Genomic DNA, 18,564 nt, shown 5'->3' on the forward strand with positions numbered 1-18,564 from the left:
TAACTAAACGCCAACTTTAACTAAAACTCTAAGCTATGACTCTAAGCTAAAACTCTAAATTCTTAACTATAACTAAACTAAACTTCAACTCTAACTAAAACTCTAAGCTAAGACTCTAAGGTAAAACTCTTAACTAAAACTAAACTAAACTCTAACAAAAACTCTAAGTGAAGACTCTAAGCTAAAACTCTAAACTCTTAACTATTACTAAACTAAACTTCAACTCTAACTAAAACTCTAGGCTAAGACTCTAAGCTAAAACTCCAAACTCTTAACTAAAACTAAACTAAACTAGAACTTCAACAAAAACTCTAAGCTAAGACTCTAAACTAAAACTCTAAAATATTAACTAAAACTAAAGTAAACTTCAACTCTAACTAAAACTCTAAGCTAAAACTCTAGGCTAAAACTCAAAACTCTTAATTATAACTAAACTAAACTAGAGCTCTAACAAAAACTCTAAGCTAAGACTCTAAGGTAAAACTCTTAACTAAAACTAAAGTAAACTAGAACTTCAACAAAAACTCTAAGCTAAGATTCTAGGCTAAAACTCTAAACTCTTAACTAAAAGTTAATTAAACTACAACTTTAACTAAAACTCTAAGCTATGACTCTAATCTAAAACTCTTAATTCTTAACTATAAGTAAACTAAACTTCAACTCTAACTAAAACTCTAAGCTAGGACTCTAAGGTAAAACTCTAAACTCTTAACTAAAACTAAACTAAACTAAAACTTTAACAAAAACTCTAAGCTAAGACTATAATATAAAAACTCTAAACTCTTAACTATAACTAAACTAAACTTCAACTCTAACTAAAGCTCTAAGCTAAGACTCTAAACTCTTAACTAAAACTTAACTAAACTACAACTTTAAATAAAACTCTAAGCTATGCCTCTAAGCTAAAACTCTAAATTCTTAACTATAACTAAACTAAACTTCAACTCTAACTAAAACTTCAAGGCAAGACTCTAAGGTAAAACTCTAAACTCTTAACTAAAACTAAACTAAACTAGAACTCTAACAGAAACTCTAAGCTAAGACTCTAAGCTAAAACTCTAAACTCTTAACTATTACTAAACTTCAACTCTAGCTAAAATTCTAAGCTAAGACTCTAAGCTAAAACTCTAAACTCTTAACTAAAACTAAACTAAACTAGAACTTCAACAACAACTCTAAGCTAAGACTCTAAGCTAAAAACTCTAAACTCTTTACTAAAACTAAACTAAACTAGAACTCTAACAAAAACTCTAAGCTAAGATTCTAAGCTAAAACTCTAAACTCTTAACTATTACTAAACTTCAACTCTAGCTAAAATTCTAAGCTAAGACTCTAAGATAAAACTCTAAACTCTTAACTAAAACTAATCTAAACTAGAACTACAACTAAAACTCTAAGCTAAGACTCTAGGCTAAAACTCTAAACTCTTAACTAAAACTAAACTAAAACTATAATTTTAACAAAAACTCTAAGCTATGACTCTAACCTAAAACTCTTAACTATTACTAAACTTCAACTCTAACTAAAACTCTAAGCTAAGGCTATAAGCTAAAACTCTTAACTAAAACTAAACTAAACTAGAACTTAAACAACAACTCTAAGCTAAAACTCTAAACTCTTAACTATATCTAAACTAAACTAGAACTCTAGCAAAAACTCTAATATAAGACTCTACGCTAAAACTCTAAACTCTTAACTAAAACTAAAATAAACTTCAACTCTAACTAAAACTCTAAGCTAAGACTCTAATGTAAAACTCCAAAATCTTAACTATAACTAAACTAAACTAGAAATCAAACAAAAACTCTAAGCTAAGACTCTAGGCTAAGACTCTAGGCTAAAACTCTTAACTAAAACTTAACTAAACTACAACTTTAACTAAAACTCTAAGGTAAAACTCTAAATTCTTAACTATAACTAAACTAAACTTCAGGTCTAACTAAAACTCTTAGCTAAGACTCAAAGCTAAGACTCAAAGCTAAAACTCCAAACTCTTAACTATAGCTAAACTAAACTTCAACTCTAACTAAACTCTAAGCTAAGATTCAAGGATAAGACTAAACTCTTAACTATAATTAAACTAAACTTCATCTATAACTAAAACTCTAAGCTAAGACTCAAAGCTAAGACTCTAAGCTAAAACTCCAAACTATTAACTTTAGCTAAACTAAACTTCAACTCTAACTAAAACTCTAAGCTAAGTCTCGAAGCTAAAACTCTAAACTCTTAAATAAACCTAAACTAAACCAGAAATCTAACAAAAACTCTAAGATAAGACTCTAGGCTAAAACTCTAAACTCTTAACTAAAACTAAACTAAACTAGAACTCTAACTAAAACTCTAAGCTAAGACTCTAGGCTAAAACTCTAAACTCTTAACTATAACTAAACTTCAACTCTACCTAAAAGTCTAAGCTATGACTCTAAGCTAAAACTCTAAACTCTTAACTAAAACTAAACTAAACTAGAACTCTAACAAAACTCTAAGCTAAGACTCTAGGCTAAAACTCTAAACTCTTAACTATAACTAAACTAAACTTCAACTCTAACTAAAGCTCTAAGCTAAGACTCTAGGCTAAAACTCTAAACTCTTAACTAAAACTTAACTAAACTACAACTTTAACTAAAACTCTAAGCTATGACTCTAAGCTAAAACTAAATACTTAACTATAACTAAACGTCAACTGTAACTAAAACTCTAAGCTAGGACTCTAAGGTAAAACTCTAAACTCTTAACTAAAACTAAACTAAACTAAACTAGAACTCTATCAAAAACTCTATTTTAAGATTCTAAGATAAAACTCAAGACTCTTAACTATTACTAAACTAAACTTGAATTCTAACTAAAACTCTAAGCTAAGACTCTAAGCTAAAATTCTAAACTCTTAACTAAAACTAAACTAAACTAGAACTTTAACAAAAACTCTAAGATAAGACTATAAGCTAAAAAATCTAAACTAATAACTAAAACTAAACTAAACTAGAACTGTAACAAAAACTCTAAGCTAAGACTCTAAGGTAAAACTCTAAACTCTTAACTAAAACTAAAGTGAACTTCAACTCTTCATAAAACTCTAAGCTAAGATTATAAGGTAAAACTCCAAACTCTTAACAATAACTAAACTAAACTAGAACTCTAACAAAAACTCTAAGCTAAGACTCTAAGGTAAAACTCTACACTCTTAACTAATACTAAACTACAATTGTCAAGAAAAACTCTAAGCTAAGACTCTAGGCTAAAACTATAAACTCTTAACTAATACTTAAATAAAACTACAACTTTAACTAAAACTCTAAGCTAAGACTCTAAGCTAAAACTCTAAATTCTTAACTAAAACTAAACTAAACTTCAACTCTAACTAAAACTCTAAGCTAAGACTCTAAGGCAAAACTCTAAACTCTTAACTAAAACTAAACTAAACTAAAACTCTAAGCTAAGACTCAAAGATAAAACTCCAAACTCTTAACTATAGCTAAACTAAACTTCAACTTTAACTAAAACTCTAAGCTATGACTCTAAGCTAAAAACTCTAAACTCTTAACTATAACTAAACTTCAACTCTAACTAAAACTCTAAGCTAAGACTCTAAGGTAAAACTCTAAACTCTTAACTAAAACTAAACTAGAACTCTAACTAAAACTCTAAGCTAAGACTCTAGACTAAAACTCTAAGCTCTTAACTAAAAATAAACTAAACTAGAACTCTAAATAAAATTCTAAGCTAAGACTCTAAGGTAAAACTCCAAACTCTTAACTAAAACTAAACTAAACTAAAATTCTAAGCTAAGACTGTAAGCTAAAACTCTAAGCTATGACTCTAAGCTAAAACTCTAAACTCTTAACTAAAACTAAACTAAACTAGAACTCTAACAAAAACTCTAAGCATAGACTCTAGGCTGAAACTCTACTCTTAACTATAATTAAACTAAACTTCAACTCTAACTAAAAATCTAAGCTAAAACTATAAAGTAAAACTAAACTAAACTTCAACTCTAACTAAAACTCTAAGTTATGACTCTAAGCTAAAACTCTAAACTCTTAACTAAAACTAAACTAAACTAGAGCTCTAACAAAAACTCTAAGCTAAGACTCTAAGCTAAAAACTCTAAACTCTTAACTATAACTAAACTAAACTTTAACTCTAACTAAAGCTCTAAGCTAAGACTCTAGGCTAAAACTCTAAATTCTTAACTAAAACTTAACCAAACTAGAAATTTAACTAAAAATCTAAGCTATGACTCTAATCTAAAAATCTAAACTCTTAACTATAACTAAACTAAAATTCAGCTCTAACTAAAACTCTACGCTAAGACTCTAAGGTAAAACTCTTAACTAAAACTAAACTAAACTCTAAAAAAAACTCTAAGTGAAGACTCTAAGCTAAAACTCTAAACTCTTAACTATTACTATACTAAACTTCAACACTAGCTAAAACTCTAAGCTAAGACTCTTAGCTAAAACTCCAAACTCTTAACTATAACTAAACTAAACTAGAACTTCAACGAAAACTCTAAGCTAAGACTCTAAGCTAAAAACTCTAAACTCTAAACTAAAACTAGAGTAAAACTTCAGCTCTAACTAAAACTCTAAGCTAAGACTCTAAGGTAAAACTCAAAACTCTTAATTATAACTAAACTAAACTAGAACTATAACAAAAACTCTAAGCTAAGACTCTAAGGTAAAACTCTTAACTAAAACTAAAGTAAACTAGAACTTCAACAAAAACTCTAAGCTAAGATTCTAGGCTAAAACTCTAAACTCTTAACTAAAAGTTAATTAAACTACAACTTTAACTAAAACTCTAAGCCATGACTCTAATCTAAAACTATTAATTCTTAACTATAAGTAAACTAAACTTCAACTCTAACTAAAACTCTAAGCTAAGACTCTAAGGTAAAACTCTAAACTCTTAACTAAAAATAAACTAAACTAGAAAAATAACAAAAACTCTTAGGTAAGACTCTAATCTAAAAACTCTAAACTCTTAACTAAAACTAAACTAAACTTCAACTCTAACTAAAGCTCTAAGCTAAAACTCTAAACTCCTAACTAAAACTAAACTAAACTACAACTTTAAATAAAACTCTAAGCTAAGACTCTAATATAAAACTCTAAATTATTAACTATAACTAAACTAAACTTCAACTCTAACTAAAACTTCAAGGTAAGACTCTAAGGTAAAACTCTAAACTCTTAACTAAAACTAAACTAAAATAGAACTCTAACAGAAACTCTAAGCTAAGACTCTAAGCTAAAACTCTTAACTATTACTAAACTTCAACTCTATCTAAAAATCTAAGCTAAGGCTATAAGCTAAAACTCTTAACTCTTAACTAAAACTAAACTAAACTAGAACTTCAACAAAAACTCTAAGCTAAGACTCTTAAGCTAAAAACTCTAAACTCTACTAAAACTAAACTAAACTAGAACTCTAACAAAAACTCTAAGCTAAGATTCTAAGATAAAACTCTAAACTATTAACTATAAATAATCTTCAAATCTAAATAGAACTATAAGCTAAGACTCTAAGGTAAAAACTCTAAACTCTTAACTTAAACTTAACTAAACTATAACTTCAACAAAAACTCTAAGCTAAGACTCTAGGCTAAAACTCTAAACTCTTAACTAAAACTAAACTAAACTATAATTTTAACAAAAACTCTAAGCTATGATTCTAACCTAAAAATCTTAACTATTACTAAACTAAAAATCTAACTAAAACTATAGCATAAGGATATAAGCTAAAAATCTTAACTAAAACTAAACTAAACTAAAACTTAAACAACAACTCTAAGCTAAAACTCTAAATTCTTAAATATATCTAAACTAAACTAGAACTCTAGGAAAAACTCTAAGATAAGATTCTACGCTAAAACTCTATACTATTAAATAAAAATAAAATAAACTTCAACTCTAAATAAAACTCTAAGCCAAGACTCTAATTTAAAACTCCAAAATCTTAACTATAACTAAACTAAACTACAACTCTAACTAAAACTCTAAGATAAGACTCTAAGCTAAGACTCTAGGCTAAAACTCTAAACTCTTAACTAAAACTTAACTAAACTAAAACTTTAACTAAAACTCTAAGCTAAAACTCTAAATTCTTAACTATAATTAAACTAAACTTCAACTATAACTGAAACTCTAAGCTAAGACTCAAAGCTAAGACTCAAAGCTAAAACTCCAAACTCTTAACTATAGCTAAACTAAACTTCAACTCTAACTAAACTCTAAGCTAAGACTCTAGGATAAAACTAAACTCTTAACTATAACTAAACTAAACTTCAGCTCTAACTGAAACTCTTAGCTAAGACTCAAAGCTAAGACTCAAATCTAAAACTCAAAACTCTTAACTATAGCTAAACTAAACTTCAACTCTAACTAAAATCTAAGCTAAGACTCTAGGCTAAGACTCAACTCTTGACTAAAACTAAAACTAAACTAGAAATCTAACAAAAACTCTAAGATAATACTCTAGGCTAAAACTCTAAACTCTTAACTAAAACTAAACTAAACTAGAACTCTAACTAAAACTGTAAGCTAAGACTCTAGGCTAAAACTCTAAACTCTTAACTATAACTAAACTTCAACTCTACCTAAAAGTCTAAGCTATGACTCTAAGCTAAAACTCTAAACTCTTAACTAAAACTAAACTAAACTAGAACTCTAACAAAAACTCTAAGCTAAGACTCTAGGCTAAAACTCTAAACTCTTAACTATAACTAAACTAAACTTCAACTCTAACTAAAGCTCTAAGCTAAGACTCTAGGCTAAAACTCTAAACTCTTAACTAAAACTTAACTAAACTACAACTTTAACTAAAACTCTAAGCTATGACTCTAAGCTAAAACTAAATACTTAACTATAACTAAACGTCAACTGTAACTAAAACTCTAAGCTAGGACTCTAAGGTAAAACTCTAAACTCTTAACTAAAACTAAACTAAACTAAACTAGAACTCTATCAAAAACTCTAAGTTAAGACTCTAAGCTAAAACTCTAAACTCTTAACTATTACTAAACTAAACTTCAACTCTAACTAAAACTCTAAGCTAAGACTCGAAGATAAAACCCTAAACTATTAAATAATACTAAACTAAATTAGAAATTTAACAAAAACTCTAAGATAAGACTCTAAGCTAAAAACTCTAAACTCATAACTAAAACTAAACTAAACTAGAACTGTAACAAAAACTCTAAGCTAAGACTCTAAGCTAAAACTCTAAACTCTTAACTAAAACTAAAGTGAACTTCAACTCTTCATAAAACTCTAAGCTAAGATTCTAAGGTAAAAATCCAAACTCTTGACTATAACTAAACTAAACTAGAACTCTAACAAAAACTCTAAGCTAAGACTCTAAGGTTAAACTCTAAACTCTTAACTAAAACTAAACTAAACTAGAACTTCAAGAAAAACTCTAAGCTAAGACTCTAGGCTAAAACTATAAACTATTAAATAAGAATTAAATAAAACTACAACTTTAAATAAAACTCTAAGCTAAGACTCTAAGATACAACTATAAATTCTTAACTAAAACTAAAGTAAACTTCAACTATAACTAAAAATCTAAGCTAAGACTAAGTTAAAACTCTAAACTCTTAACTAAAACAAAACTCAACTAGAGCTCTAGAAAAAACTAACTTATGACTAAGATAAAACTCTAAACTCTTAAATATTAATTAACTAAACTTCGACTCTAACTAAAACTCTAAGCTAAGACTCAAGGCTAAAACTATAAACTATTAACTATAACTAAACTAAACTAGAACTATAACTAAAAATGTAAGCTAAGACTATAATGTAAAACTATAAACCCTTAACTATAAATAAACTTAACTTCAACTCCAAATAAAACTAAGCTAAGACTCTAGGCTAAAACTCTATGCCAATTGGCTAAAGAAAAAAACGAAAAAATGTTGGATAAATTATAAGACTAAAATTCAGTTCTAAGAAACTTACAAAAATTCAAAAAAGGGAGGAGGAAGGGGAGGGGCTCGGGGGCCTTTGGGGGCGTGGGGGGCCTTTAGGGGGCCGGGGGGCCTGGGGGGCCCTTTGGTGTTGGGATAGGGGGCCCTTTGGGGTTGGGGTAGGGGACCTTACAACACTGTTCAAATGGAGCTTGTGTATTATAACGACCACAGTTTCACCCCAAATCATCTTCTAAAATTTCTCAAACGGTTTCGCACTAATAATCCCCTAAAATGTCTCAAACGGTTTCGCACAAATAATCCCCTAAACGTAATTTCTGCGTGTTCCTCTGTTTCGGCATCCCTGCGCTGTCACATTTGAAATTCCTAGGAAACCCATTCCCGCGTAAAATATATTCATTCTGTCTTCATCTCTAAGGTGTTCCTAGCTGCACTATTATGGCTTCGATAGAATATCAATTTATCTCTCTGAGACCTAAAGATCAGACAAGCCATATTTAAAAATAGAATATCAATTTATCTCTGTCACTAAAGATCAGAGAAGCCATATTTAAAAATAGAATTTCTATCTCTTTAGAGTCCCGTATAATTCCTAGGAAACAAGTGATGTCATTTCCAATTCCGATGGCTTCGATAGAATATTAAAGAATTTATCACTAAGTCTAACGACCAGAGAAGCCATATTTAAAAATAGAACTTCTATCTCTTTAGAATCCCGTATAGTTCCTAGGAAACAAGTGATGTCATTTCTAATTCTGTTAGTGGATCAGTAATTCCTCGTAGAAACAACAAATAAATTCCCCTTTCTTGGATCAAGAATTCCCCTTAGAAACAACAAATAAATTCCCCTTTCGTGAATCAATAATTCCCCTCGATTTTGCAAATCAATTTCTCAGAAATCTGTCCCCTTTCGTGGATCAATAACATTGTCTATGTGGATCGGTACCGTTAGACTCAATTGTAGATGGCAGCACGTGTTCCCTGTGGGGCTGGTACCCCTTTCCCTACTCTAAACTACGACTTTGCCCCAAAAAGGACGTTTTTGCAATCAATTTAAAATTCAGAGAAGCTAATTGATTGAAAGTATCAATAAGGTATAAACTATATTTTAGGCTTCCCAGTTGCAGAAGAAGCAATGTCACACAGTGGCAGTACTGGATTAAAAACTCTAAGCTAAAACTCTAAACTCTTAACTATAACTAAACTAGAACTCTAACTCAAACTCTAAGGTAAAACTCTTAACTTAAACTAAACTAAACTAGAACTCTAACTAAAACTCTAAGCTATGACTCCAAGATAAAACTCTAAACTCTTAACTATAACTAAACCGACTTGATTAATTTTATTTTTAATGAAATTAGCTATAATGAGGCTATAGTGAGTTCTAATGAGGGGAGGCGACTCATCGTGCTGGTGGGTGTGGAAGTAGATGCCTAAAAGAAAACATTTTAATGGTAAATGCTGCGAGGAGCTTTGTTTTCAGCAATTTTAAACGGTGATATTTCTCTTTTTTATTTATATGAAATATTTCGTGTATCTAAACATATGCACATAATGTATTTATCAGTAAGAGAATCCTATTGTAGAGGCTGTGGTGGCATCAGCTATTTAGAAGATCAAAAGTCTCACAGAATTGCCATCCATATGAAGAGTAATAACCTTTTTCATCCAACCAAAATTTTGCAGTAGGAATATTAACACGGACTTCTTGACAAATAATACTACTCATTGCAATTTTTTTTAGTATATTCAAATTTCGTCCAAAATTTAGATTGCTATCCAAAATTCCAATTCTTAAGCAGCTTAAGCAGAAAAACATAAAACATAGGGTGATACTTTTCAATTTAGAATTGCTGATATATACATTTTAATACTATTTAACCAGGGGTTTACAGGGCAATACCCCACATTATATTTTGGTTAGGCATTAAATAAAAAACAACAACATTTTTTCAACTGAAAGGAAGAAACAGATTTTTAAACTGAAACCCTTTTCCCCCATTAGTCATCCTATCAAAATTTTGAGATTGCCATTTTTTTCAGCATAGTTGGAAAGTCTAATAACTGTGCCTTTGGGGATGATATGACTCCCACGTCCCCTAGGACAGAATATGTTTTTGGTGACTTAAATTTACATGCGAAGATGCTCTTGGAGGATTGTCCTCTGGAAATTTTCAGTGGGGCTGGAATTGTTTGGGGGATTTATCCAAAGGGGATTTTCCCCTGGAGAATCTCCATGGAGGAGTTTTCTGTGGAGAACTTTTCGTTTGACGTAGGGAGGTGATTTCTGAGAGATAATGCCTACATGACTTATGATGTTATCACAACTTCCAGAGCGATAAGAACATTTTTGGAAATGCATGCCAGATATTCTTTCTGAAACATCGCCACAAATACCAGAGGCCATTAGATGCATTTTTTTTAGTTTCTAAGCCGTTATCCATTGATTCTATGAACCTTATGTTTGATGTAGGAATCGAACGTGAGACCCATGGTTTCCTATAGCAAAAGAATATCGTGAGAGGGTTCATTCGAACGGAAATTAAAAGTTCTAGTGCCCTTTTTAGGGACCCGAAAATTGGAGGGCAACTTGGCCACCTACCACGCTCAATTTTTTCCCAAATTCACCCAATCACAATTTTGAGATAGTCATTCTGTTCAGCATAGTCTAAAATCTAATAATTATGTCTTTGAGGAGGACTTAGTCCCCTGCAGTTCCCGGGGGAAGGGCTACAAGTTATGAACTTTGCCCATCGTTTACATATAATATTGGTTATTGGGAAGCATACACACTTTCAGGAGGGGTTTCTTCTGGGTAGGGGGGGGGTCGGAGTAGTGGATTATGTGGGGGGATCTTTCCATAGAGGATGTTTCCTTGGGGGAAAGGACATTTCTATGAAGGAGAAATTAAAAAAACGATCAGAAATTAAATAAAAAACAAGTTTTTTCAACTGAAAGTAAGGAACAACGACATAAATTAAAGCAAACAGAAATATTGCGTATATGAGGGGGTTCGCCCCCCTAGTCAATACCTCGCTCTTTACGCTAAAGTTTTTTTTAGTACTTCATTTCAAGGATTCAAGGATTTGTGAATCGAACAAAATTCGAACTTCAGCGTAAAGAACGAGGTATTGACTTGGGGGCGAACCCTCTCATATACGCAATAATTTCTATTCGTTTTAAGTTTTCATGTTGCTCCTTAGTTTCAGTTGAAAAAATTGTTTTTGATTTAATCTCTTATAGATTCTTTCACTCAGCAACAAAAAGCTTATCTTATTTATTTTTCAACAAAGCTAAATAATGCTGGATTTAATGCCCTCAGATCGCTGCTAAGTAATGGGCTCTTAATTTGAGGCTTCTTCCATATTCTCACTAGTTGAGATCACCTCCAAACTGAAGAAAATTCTCATTGTATTCTGTTAGACTACCACACTGGGAGATTTTTTTTATGGACATAATCCCACCTTTGATTATTGACAAATGCAGGAATTAATAAGGAGGAAACTCGCCTCCAAATTTTAGTTTACCTGTTCCTAAATGAATCTGATTATCTGATTTACAATGTTCTGAGCTGTCATACAATGTTCTGTTTTAAATAATTTATTACATTATTTTACAAGTCATTCTTCTGTTTTGATAAACAAGTAGACATGGAGTTTTTCACTTTTAAAATATTGTAACTTTTTATAAAAGATTCTTTTTGTAGGCAGAGTTCATGCTGCTGTTATATCCAGTGTAAATGTCAGTGCAAGAAGTGTGTCGGTAGAATGGACAGAAAAAGGAGAAACGAAAGGCAAAGAGGTAAAAACATCAATATAGCAGTATTTAGTTCTGTTCCAAACCAAAACTGGATTATTTTTGTGGGGTGCCTTTAGTTATTTTTCTGACAAGTGATGCTCTATTTAATTATGTTATTATTTTTTGAATAAGGAGAATAATAGGGTAGAATAGGGTGAAAATAGTCATGGAATCCATTGAGCAGCAAGTATTTTATGCATTCTTCTGCTTCTTCAAAAATCATAACTTAGGGCTTTTTGGTACTGTGATTTTTTTTTCCAGCAACACTCCACACTAGAAAAGTGATGCTTTTTGGATGGAAATATTCACATTTAACTTGCCATTTGGGTAGTTTAAAAAAAAAAATTTTCTCTTCCATGGTTATATACCTGTTGTTTAATTACATTGCCTTTTTTTCCTGGAGGCCATTTACTTTGAATCCAGAAGAGAAAGAACATCTTTAATCAGTGTGAAGTTTCCAATTGCACTGAATTTTCCTCCAATTTAATAAATCCATTGCAATTTCTGTAAATCATTGTGCTCACAGGGTAAATTTAATGGAGTGAGTTCGTTTTTTTTAATTTTTTTTTAAAGTGAGAAATCCAATATCCAGCAAAATTGTATATTTGAAATATTTAGTTGGATATGTTTCTATAATCCATGAAGTCTTGCCCAAATAATGTTTTCATCTGGGCAACCTTTTTGAAGCAGTTTTTGAAATATTTTCTGCTGTTTCATTGTTATTTCTTAAATACATTAATTTACATTTAAATCCTTTAAATTGATGCTATGGCAGTCAATTGCTATTTTAACCAATTTTTAATATAAAAACTGTTGAATGGTTAGTGACTTGCAATTATTAAAAAGCTTTTTTTTATAGGATGTCTAAAATAAACTAATAATTATGAAACTGGGACTGGAAAAAACACATATGTGCTTGCAAATGAAAAAGAAGCAGAACTACCAGAAAAGTACTTATATGTTCGCATAAATGTATTCTGGCAGAGGAAAAAAACTGTACTGAAGAACCTGAATTTTGTCTATCAGAAGTTGAGCACAGAACTTGAGTACAATTATTCAAATACAGCATTTACTTGAGAGTTATTGAAGAATATTACTGGGAATGAGCAAGAAACAGTTATTTTGTGTGGGTTGATATTTTCAAATCTAAATATCAAATTTCTTGTTTAAATCTTTCGGAAACTTTAATTCATAATTCAATCAGGGGTCATGGCTGAAAGTTATATATATATATATATATATATATATATATATATATATATATATATATATATATATATATATATATATATATATATATATGCGCGTACTCGTAGCTTCAGTCGGCATCCAGTCGTGAAAACGAGAACATTTCAGTACTGATCGTTTTCCCAATATTCCAATTTAAAATGTGCGCTGCAATTTCAAATCCCGCTTGTTGTGAAGTGCGGTCCGTAAAACGGTTTTTGTTAGTGAAAAACCGATAGAAATTCATCTGCAACTGTGCGAAGTGTATGGCAACGACGTAATGAATGAAAGTTCAGTGCGAAAATGGTGTATCCGGTTTAAAAATGGCCGAACCAACGTGCATGATGAAGAGAGGAGTGGATGCCCGAGCATTGTGATAGATGATCTTCTAGCCGAAGTTGATGAGAGGATTCGTGAGACTCATTCAAATGGGAGATTTTCCCACATCCACCCTACAGTCCCGACCTAGCACCGAGTGATTTTCACCTGTTCCCGAAGATGAAGAACTGGCTAGCGACACAGCGTTTTGATGACGAGCTCCGGTGGCTCCACTGAGTGGCTGAGATCGCAGGCGGTGGATTTCTATGATGAAGGAATTTCGAAGCCTGTACACCACTACGATAAGTGCGTTAATTTGTTGGGTGACTATGTAGAAAAGTAGCATTTTAGTCACTCTTTCAGATGTATATAATAAAATATTTTTCCTGTACCCAGCTTTTGTTTTATAACAAAACGTTCCCTAGTTTCTGAATAGCCCTCGTATATATATATATATATATATATATATATATATATATATATATATATATATATATATATATATATATATATATATATATATATATATATATATATATATATATATATATATATATATATATATATATATATATATATATATATATATATATATATATATATATATATATATATATATATATATATATATATATATATATATATATATATTTTGTATATATTTATCTGTATTAACCTGGAAAAAAGGCAGTGGGTAGAGAGGCGCTATCCTGATTTACCTTTCCATTTTTTTTTGCTAAATATTTTGATAGTATCTTTTAATAGACCATTGCTTATTTGTTTTTATAATCGAAACAACCTCAAAGCAGGAGCTTCTTGATGCAGGATATTTTTAGTCTCAGAATTTTGGGTAGAGATTGACATCAGTGGTTAGTTTCTTATTAAGTGGGCTGTCGAAATGTATTTATTTGAATAGTTTTTTATATGTTTAACTGCAGTTTCTTGTGATTTTTTTTTATAATGAATAAGAAATTGAAAATAAAAACGGTTTTAATGTTAGAACGTTTGAGAAAATTTACAATATTATGCAAAATTTGAAAATATATCTGTAGCAGGAGGCCATGGGGATGTTGTTGAATTTTCTTTCCTTCTAATGCGGTTTCCTCTTTCTAATTCTCTCACTCTCATTCTTTGTCTCTCCCCCTCTTTTCTCTCTATAGCTCTCCTTCCTCTCTCTCTGTCTTCCACCCTATCTCTCTTTCCTCCCTCTCTGAGTAATCTAGTTATGATCTATTTAAAATAATCCCATATTTACTGCTTCAACCCTCCATCCCAGGTGAGTAGGTCTAAAAAAATTATCTGGACCTAAAAAATTATGGGTCTCAGATTATAGATCTCATTCTTCCATTGTTTTTTTTTTTCATTTACTGTTGAACAGTTGTGAGGCTTACATTTCAGTGAACAGTTGTTAGGCTTACATTTCAATATATTGTTGGATTTTAGGTAGACATAGATGCTCTACTACAACTAAATCCCAATTTGATTCCTTCATCTGTGGAAATCCAAAAGTCAGCTTCACAAAAAGTAAGTTTTGTTTATCATCTTAGGATCATTGTAGCATTTAGAAAATAAAACTGATCAAGTATTTGTTCTTCAATATATGATTTTTGAATATTTACTGTTTTAGATAATAAATTTTCTCAACTCTGGTGCCGTGAAATACGCATTAAGAAGTGACCGTCAAGATCTGATTTATTCTTGTTTTAAATAAAAATAATACATTCGGGGGGGGGGGGGAGGGGATGCACACGTGCATTGTGGCAACCAAATATCTATCTTCGTTTTTTTCTAATGCATTATTGTTTCCAAAATCAAAGAGTATATCGTTAGTCGGGTATCAAAAGGACTTATCTCCATAATTGTACATTTTCAGAAGAACAGAAAAAACCTCACTGCATTTTTATTTCCCCTCTGATAACCATAAAACAAAAACGAATTGATATGTATTGATTTTACGTACCCATCCTTTTTTTAATTAGAATTATCGAAGGGAAATTAAAAAATAGCGGGTTTTTTGCTTTTTTAAAAATTTAGAACTATAGAGATATTCGTTTTAAGACCTAACTGGGGATATACGATTTTTTTTTCGACAATAAGCAGTTGTGATCCCAAGAACAGCCTAGTGGGTTTTCAAATGACTAGTCATGTTTGAAAAAGCTAAACCTATTTAGCTCATAGAAATTAAGGAAAATCGACTCAATGAAACATCATCGAAATGAAAACAGACAACCATTTCTATTTCAATGTCTAAACTTCTGAATAAGTGATTTATTTGGACTTTTATATGCTTTATCCAAATCAATCCACAAGGAATGTATGCAGGTCCACGCTTTCCAAAATGGTATGATGTTTTTTTTATTTAATTTGATTGTTATCCATACAATTCAGTTAATATACAATTATTTAAGTTTTTTACAGTTAGTTTACCAAAAAATAGAAAAAAGAATGAAATAATCTTCGTGCCACTGGATGTCATTTCTCATAATCGTTCATTGCACGAATTTGATTCTCAATGCCGTATACAGTGTTACTCCCGATAACAGCAAAATCTGATTGCGAAATGTCGCAGAATCTCGCCTCTGTTAGTTTTCTATTTATGTGGCCGTTATATATGCATATATATATATATATATATATATATATATATATATATATATATATATATATATATATATATATATATATATATATATATATATATATATATATATATATATATATATATGTATGTATATATATATATATATATATATATATATATATATATATATATATATATATATATATATATATATATATATATATATATATATATATATATATATATATTACCATCTATTATTGATATTCCATACTTATTAGGTTAGTAGCTTTAGGTCGTTTTCAAGTCAGTTGACAGTAAGTTTGATTGACTTCTTGAATAATAAAGTATATATTCCTGCGTATATTGTATATATAGGAAAATTCCTGTTCGGTATAAATGCCAAAAATAAATTTTTAAGTCGTATTCGATTTTTTTTTCGGGGTGGGGGGGAGGGGTCCTTTATAAACCCTGTTCTAAGGAAGTTTCAATATTTTTCCAATAAGAGGGAAGCTGTTCCTTCCTCAGCATCCATACTGCGCGCTTTCAGTAAATATACTTTCAGTAAATATAAGTTACAGTCCTATCCATAAAATGTTTTGTAAAAATTTGGAACACTTGCTTAAAAATATTTTTTAAAGACTTTTTGACCCGCTCCCACACACACACACAGCTCTGACCCCCCAGTCAACTGGTGTATAATTTTGTAATACTGGGCATAAATGAATGAAGCCTTTCAATGAATTAACCCAGTCAATGAAGCTAACCAATAATTAAACTTGAAAAACATTGTTTTCCAAATGAATGAGCCGTGTCTCGGTATTCTCCAACCACTGATCCGATACAATGATCCTTGGGAACAAAACAAAAACAAACAAGCATTCTTGATCACCCTGCTACGGACAAAAACACGAAATTTCATATTTCTGTAGAAAAGCGCTTGATAGCCTCGCTCTAATTTTATACTAGGACTGCTTTTAATTTCACTGTAATCTCTGTCAGGATCGCAGTCCCATTTTTGGCGTAGTTTCCCTTTTTTCAAAATTGTTCTGTTTTTCTACCGCTTTCTGTGACTTTCTGTTCTTCTATGGCTAGTATCTAGCATAGGTAACTTATAAGAGTAGAAACTGGTGCTATTGTCGTAGAAAAAAAATCACCAAAACCGTCTAGTGTTTGGCGTTTCTTGACTTTTTGTTTCAACTTCAATTTTTTTTTGAAACTAAGATCAGGCTCAAATTTGATTAATCTTAAGTTAATATTACACTGAAAAAAATGTCAACGCTAGATTCCATTGATCATGTTTTTTCTTCGATATTAGCGAAGTTTCTGCTCTTATAAGTCATCCATACTTTTTGATGGATGCCACGAGAGTAGACTGATCAATCTTTTTTGTTTCCTTAAATTTACCAAATTCAATTCAATAAAGAGTATTCAATTCAGGTCTTCAAGTGTTTTTTGACACTTGGCAGTTTTCTTAGAAGCTTCATTCATATTTGGTTCAAAGTTAGCTAGGTAAGTCAGAGCAACCATCTGCTGATGTTGCTCTGATGGTACCCAGAATAATATACCAGATATTTAAAAGTTTGTGATAAATCATATAATATATTATTCTAGCAAGGACATATTTTGAATTTAACAAGAGCAAGATGTGTAAGGCCGTGTTAAGAAAATCAAAATATCTATTTTGTTATATAATTTGTTAACTCTAAAATCAAAATATCTGTAAGATCTTGAGATTAAAGATGTATAAGGTTTATGTTCGCTTTGAGAGTTTTGGTACGTTATATTTTTGCTCGCCTACGGTTTTATTGTCACAGGAAACATGAAAATATTCGTATCACTCCATGGCTGAGATTCAGTTCTATACATCTACCGAATTATAGTTTGGAAATTTGGTGTACAGGGGTTTTTACATAAAAAATAAGTCGAAAATTTGTAAAAATCGTCAAAAAAGGACAGTTTTTTAAGCAGTTTTAGATCCTTTTGTTGGTGAAATTGTAAGTACTATCGTAATTATGGCTCGATGAAGGGATAGATCTGAGACTAATGAATCCGATGATGAAAATATCTTATCCTTTTGTTGAAAGCTACAGCTGCGGGCTTGTCACAAAATTGCTAGTTTCAGAGGGAACTTGTACCAAGTCACCAAGAACGTGTACTTGTAACAAGTCAAGCTTTCTTCAAAGAGCAATTTTTCATAACATAAAAAATTTATCGTTATATGATAAATATTTTATATCATCACATTGTTTTTTAGATTTTTAGGGCTGCCTTGAAATTTGAATGCGATACAGACCCTGAGATAAAAATGGCTTGGGAGAGTGCCCATTTGCGCCTGATTACTTTTGGCCCTTAAAAAGGGCGATGGAACTTACAGTTTTTGCTAAATTGAGATCCCTCCCAATACTTTACGACCACTGGTGTGGCATACGGCAAGACCAGATAGACAAGCATCTTCAAAAATTAATTTTCTTGAGAAAAAACGTAATTTTATAGCGTTTTTTTTTTGAAAAACTGGGAAACAACGTAATTTTATAGTTTTGCAAATAAGAAATTAAAACCTGTTGCATCGCACTCCTGGAAATGCCGGTTTCACTGATTTATCAATGGTGAAATTTCATCAAAGTCACTAAAATATTTGGGGTTGTTTCCCAACCTTTTCTGAAATCACACAAAATTTCTTCTGTAATTATCTTTTGATAATGAATGT

The 18,564-nt window shown here is 30.7% G+C and overlaps 1 protein-coding gene across 4 annotated transcripts in view; it reads left to right on the forward strand.

Moving 5' to 3' along the window:
* Positions 1-18,564, forward strand: part of Klp10A (kinesin-like protein 10A) — a 91,754-nt gene that overhangs the window by 16,582 nt on the left and 56,608 nt on the right. For all 4 annotated transcript variants that reach the window (XM_089096795.1, XM_089096796.1, XM_089096797.1 and 1 more), the window contains exons 2-3: positions 11,637-11,731; positions 14,717-14,797. In XM_089096795.1, coding sequence (XP_088952921.1) covers positions 11,637-11,731; positions 14,717-14,797 — 176 coding nt within the window. The remainder of the gene's footprint in view (positions 1-11,636; positions 11,732-14,716; positions 14,798-18,564) is intronic.

Source organism: Artemia sp. Qi Xiang Cuo, chromosome 11 (assembly GCF_049724085.1).
Source record: "Artemia sp. Qi Xiang Cuo chromosome 11, ASM4972408v1, whole genome shotgun sequence".
Taxonomy (NCBI): Eukaryota; Metazoa; Arthropoda; class Branchiopoda; order Anostraca; family Artemiidae; genus Artemia; species Artemia sp. Qi Xiang Cuo.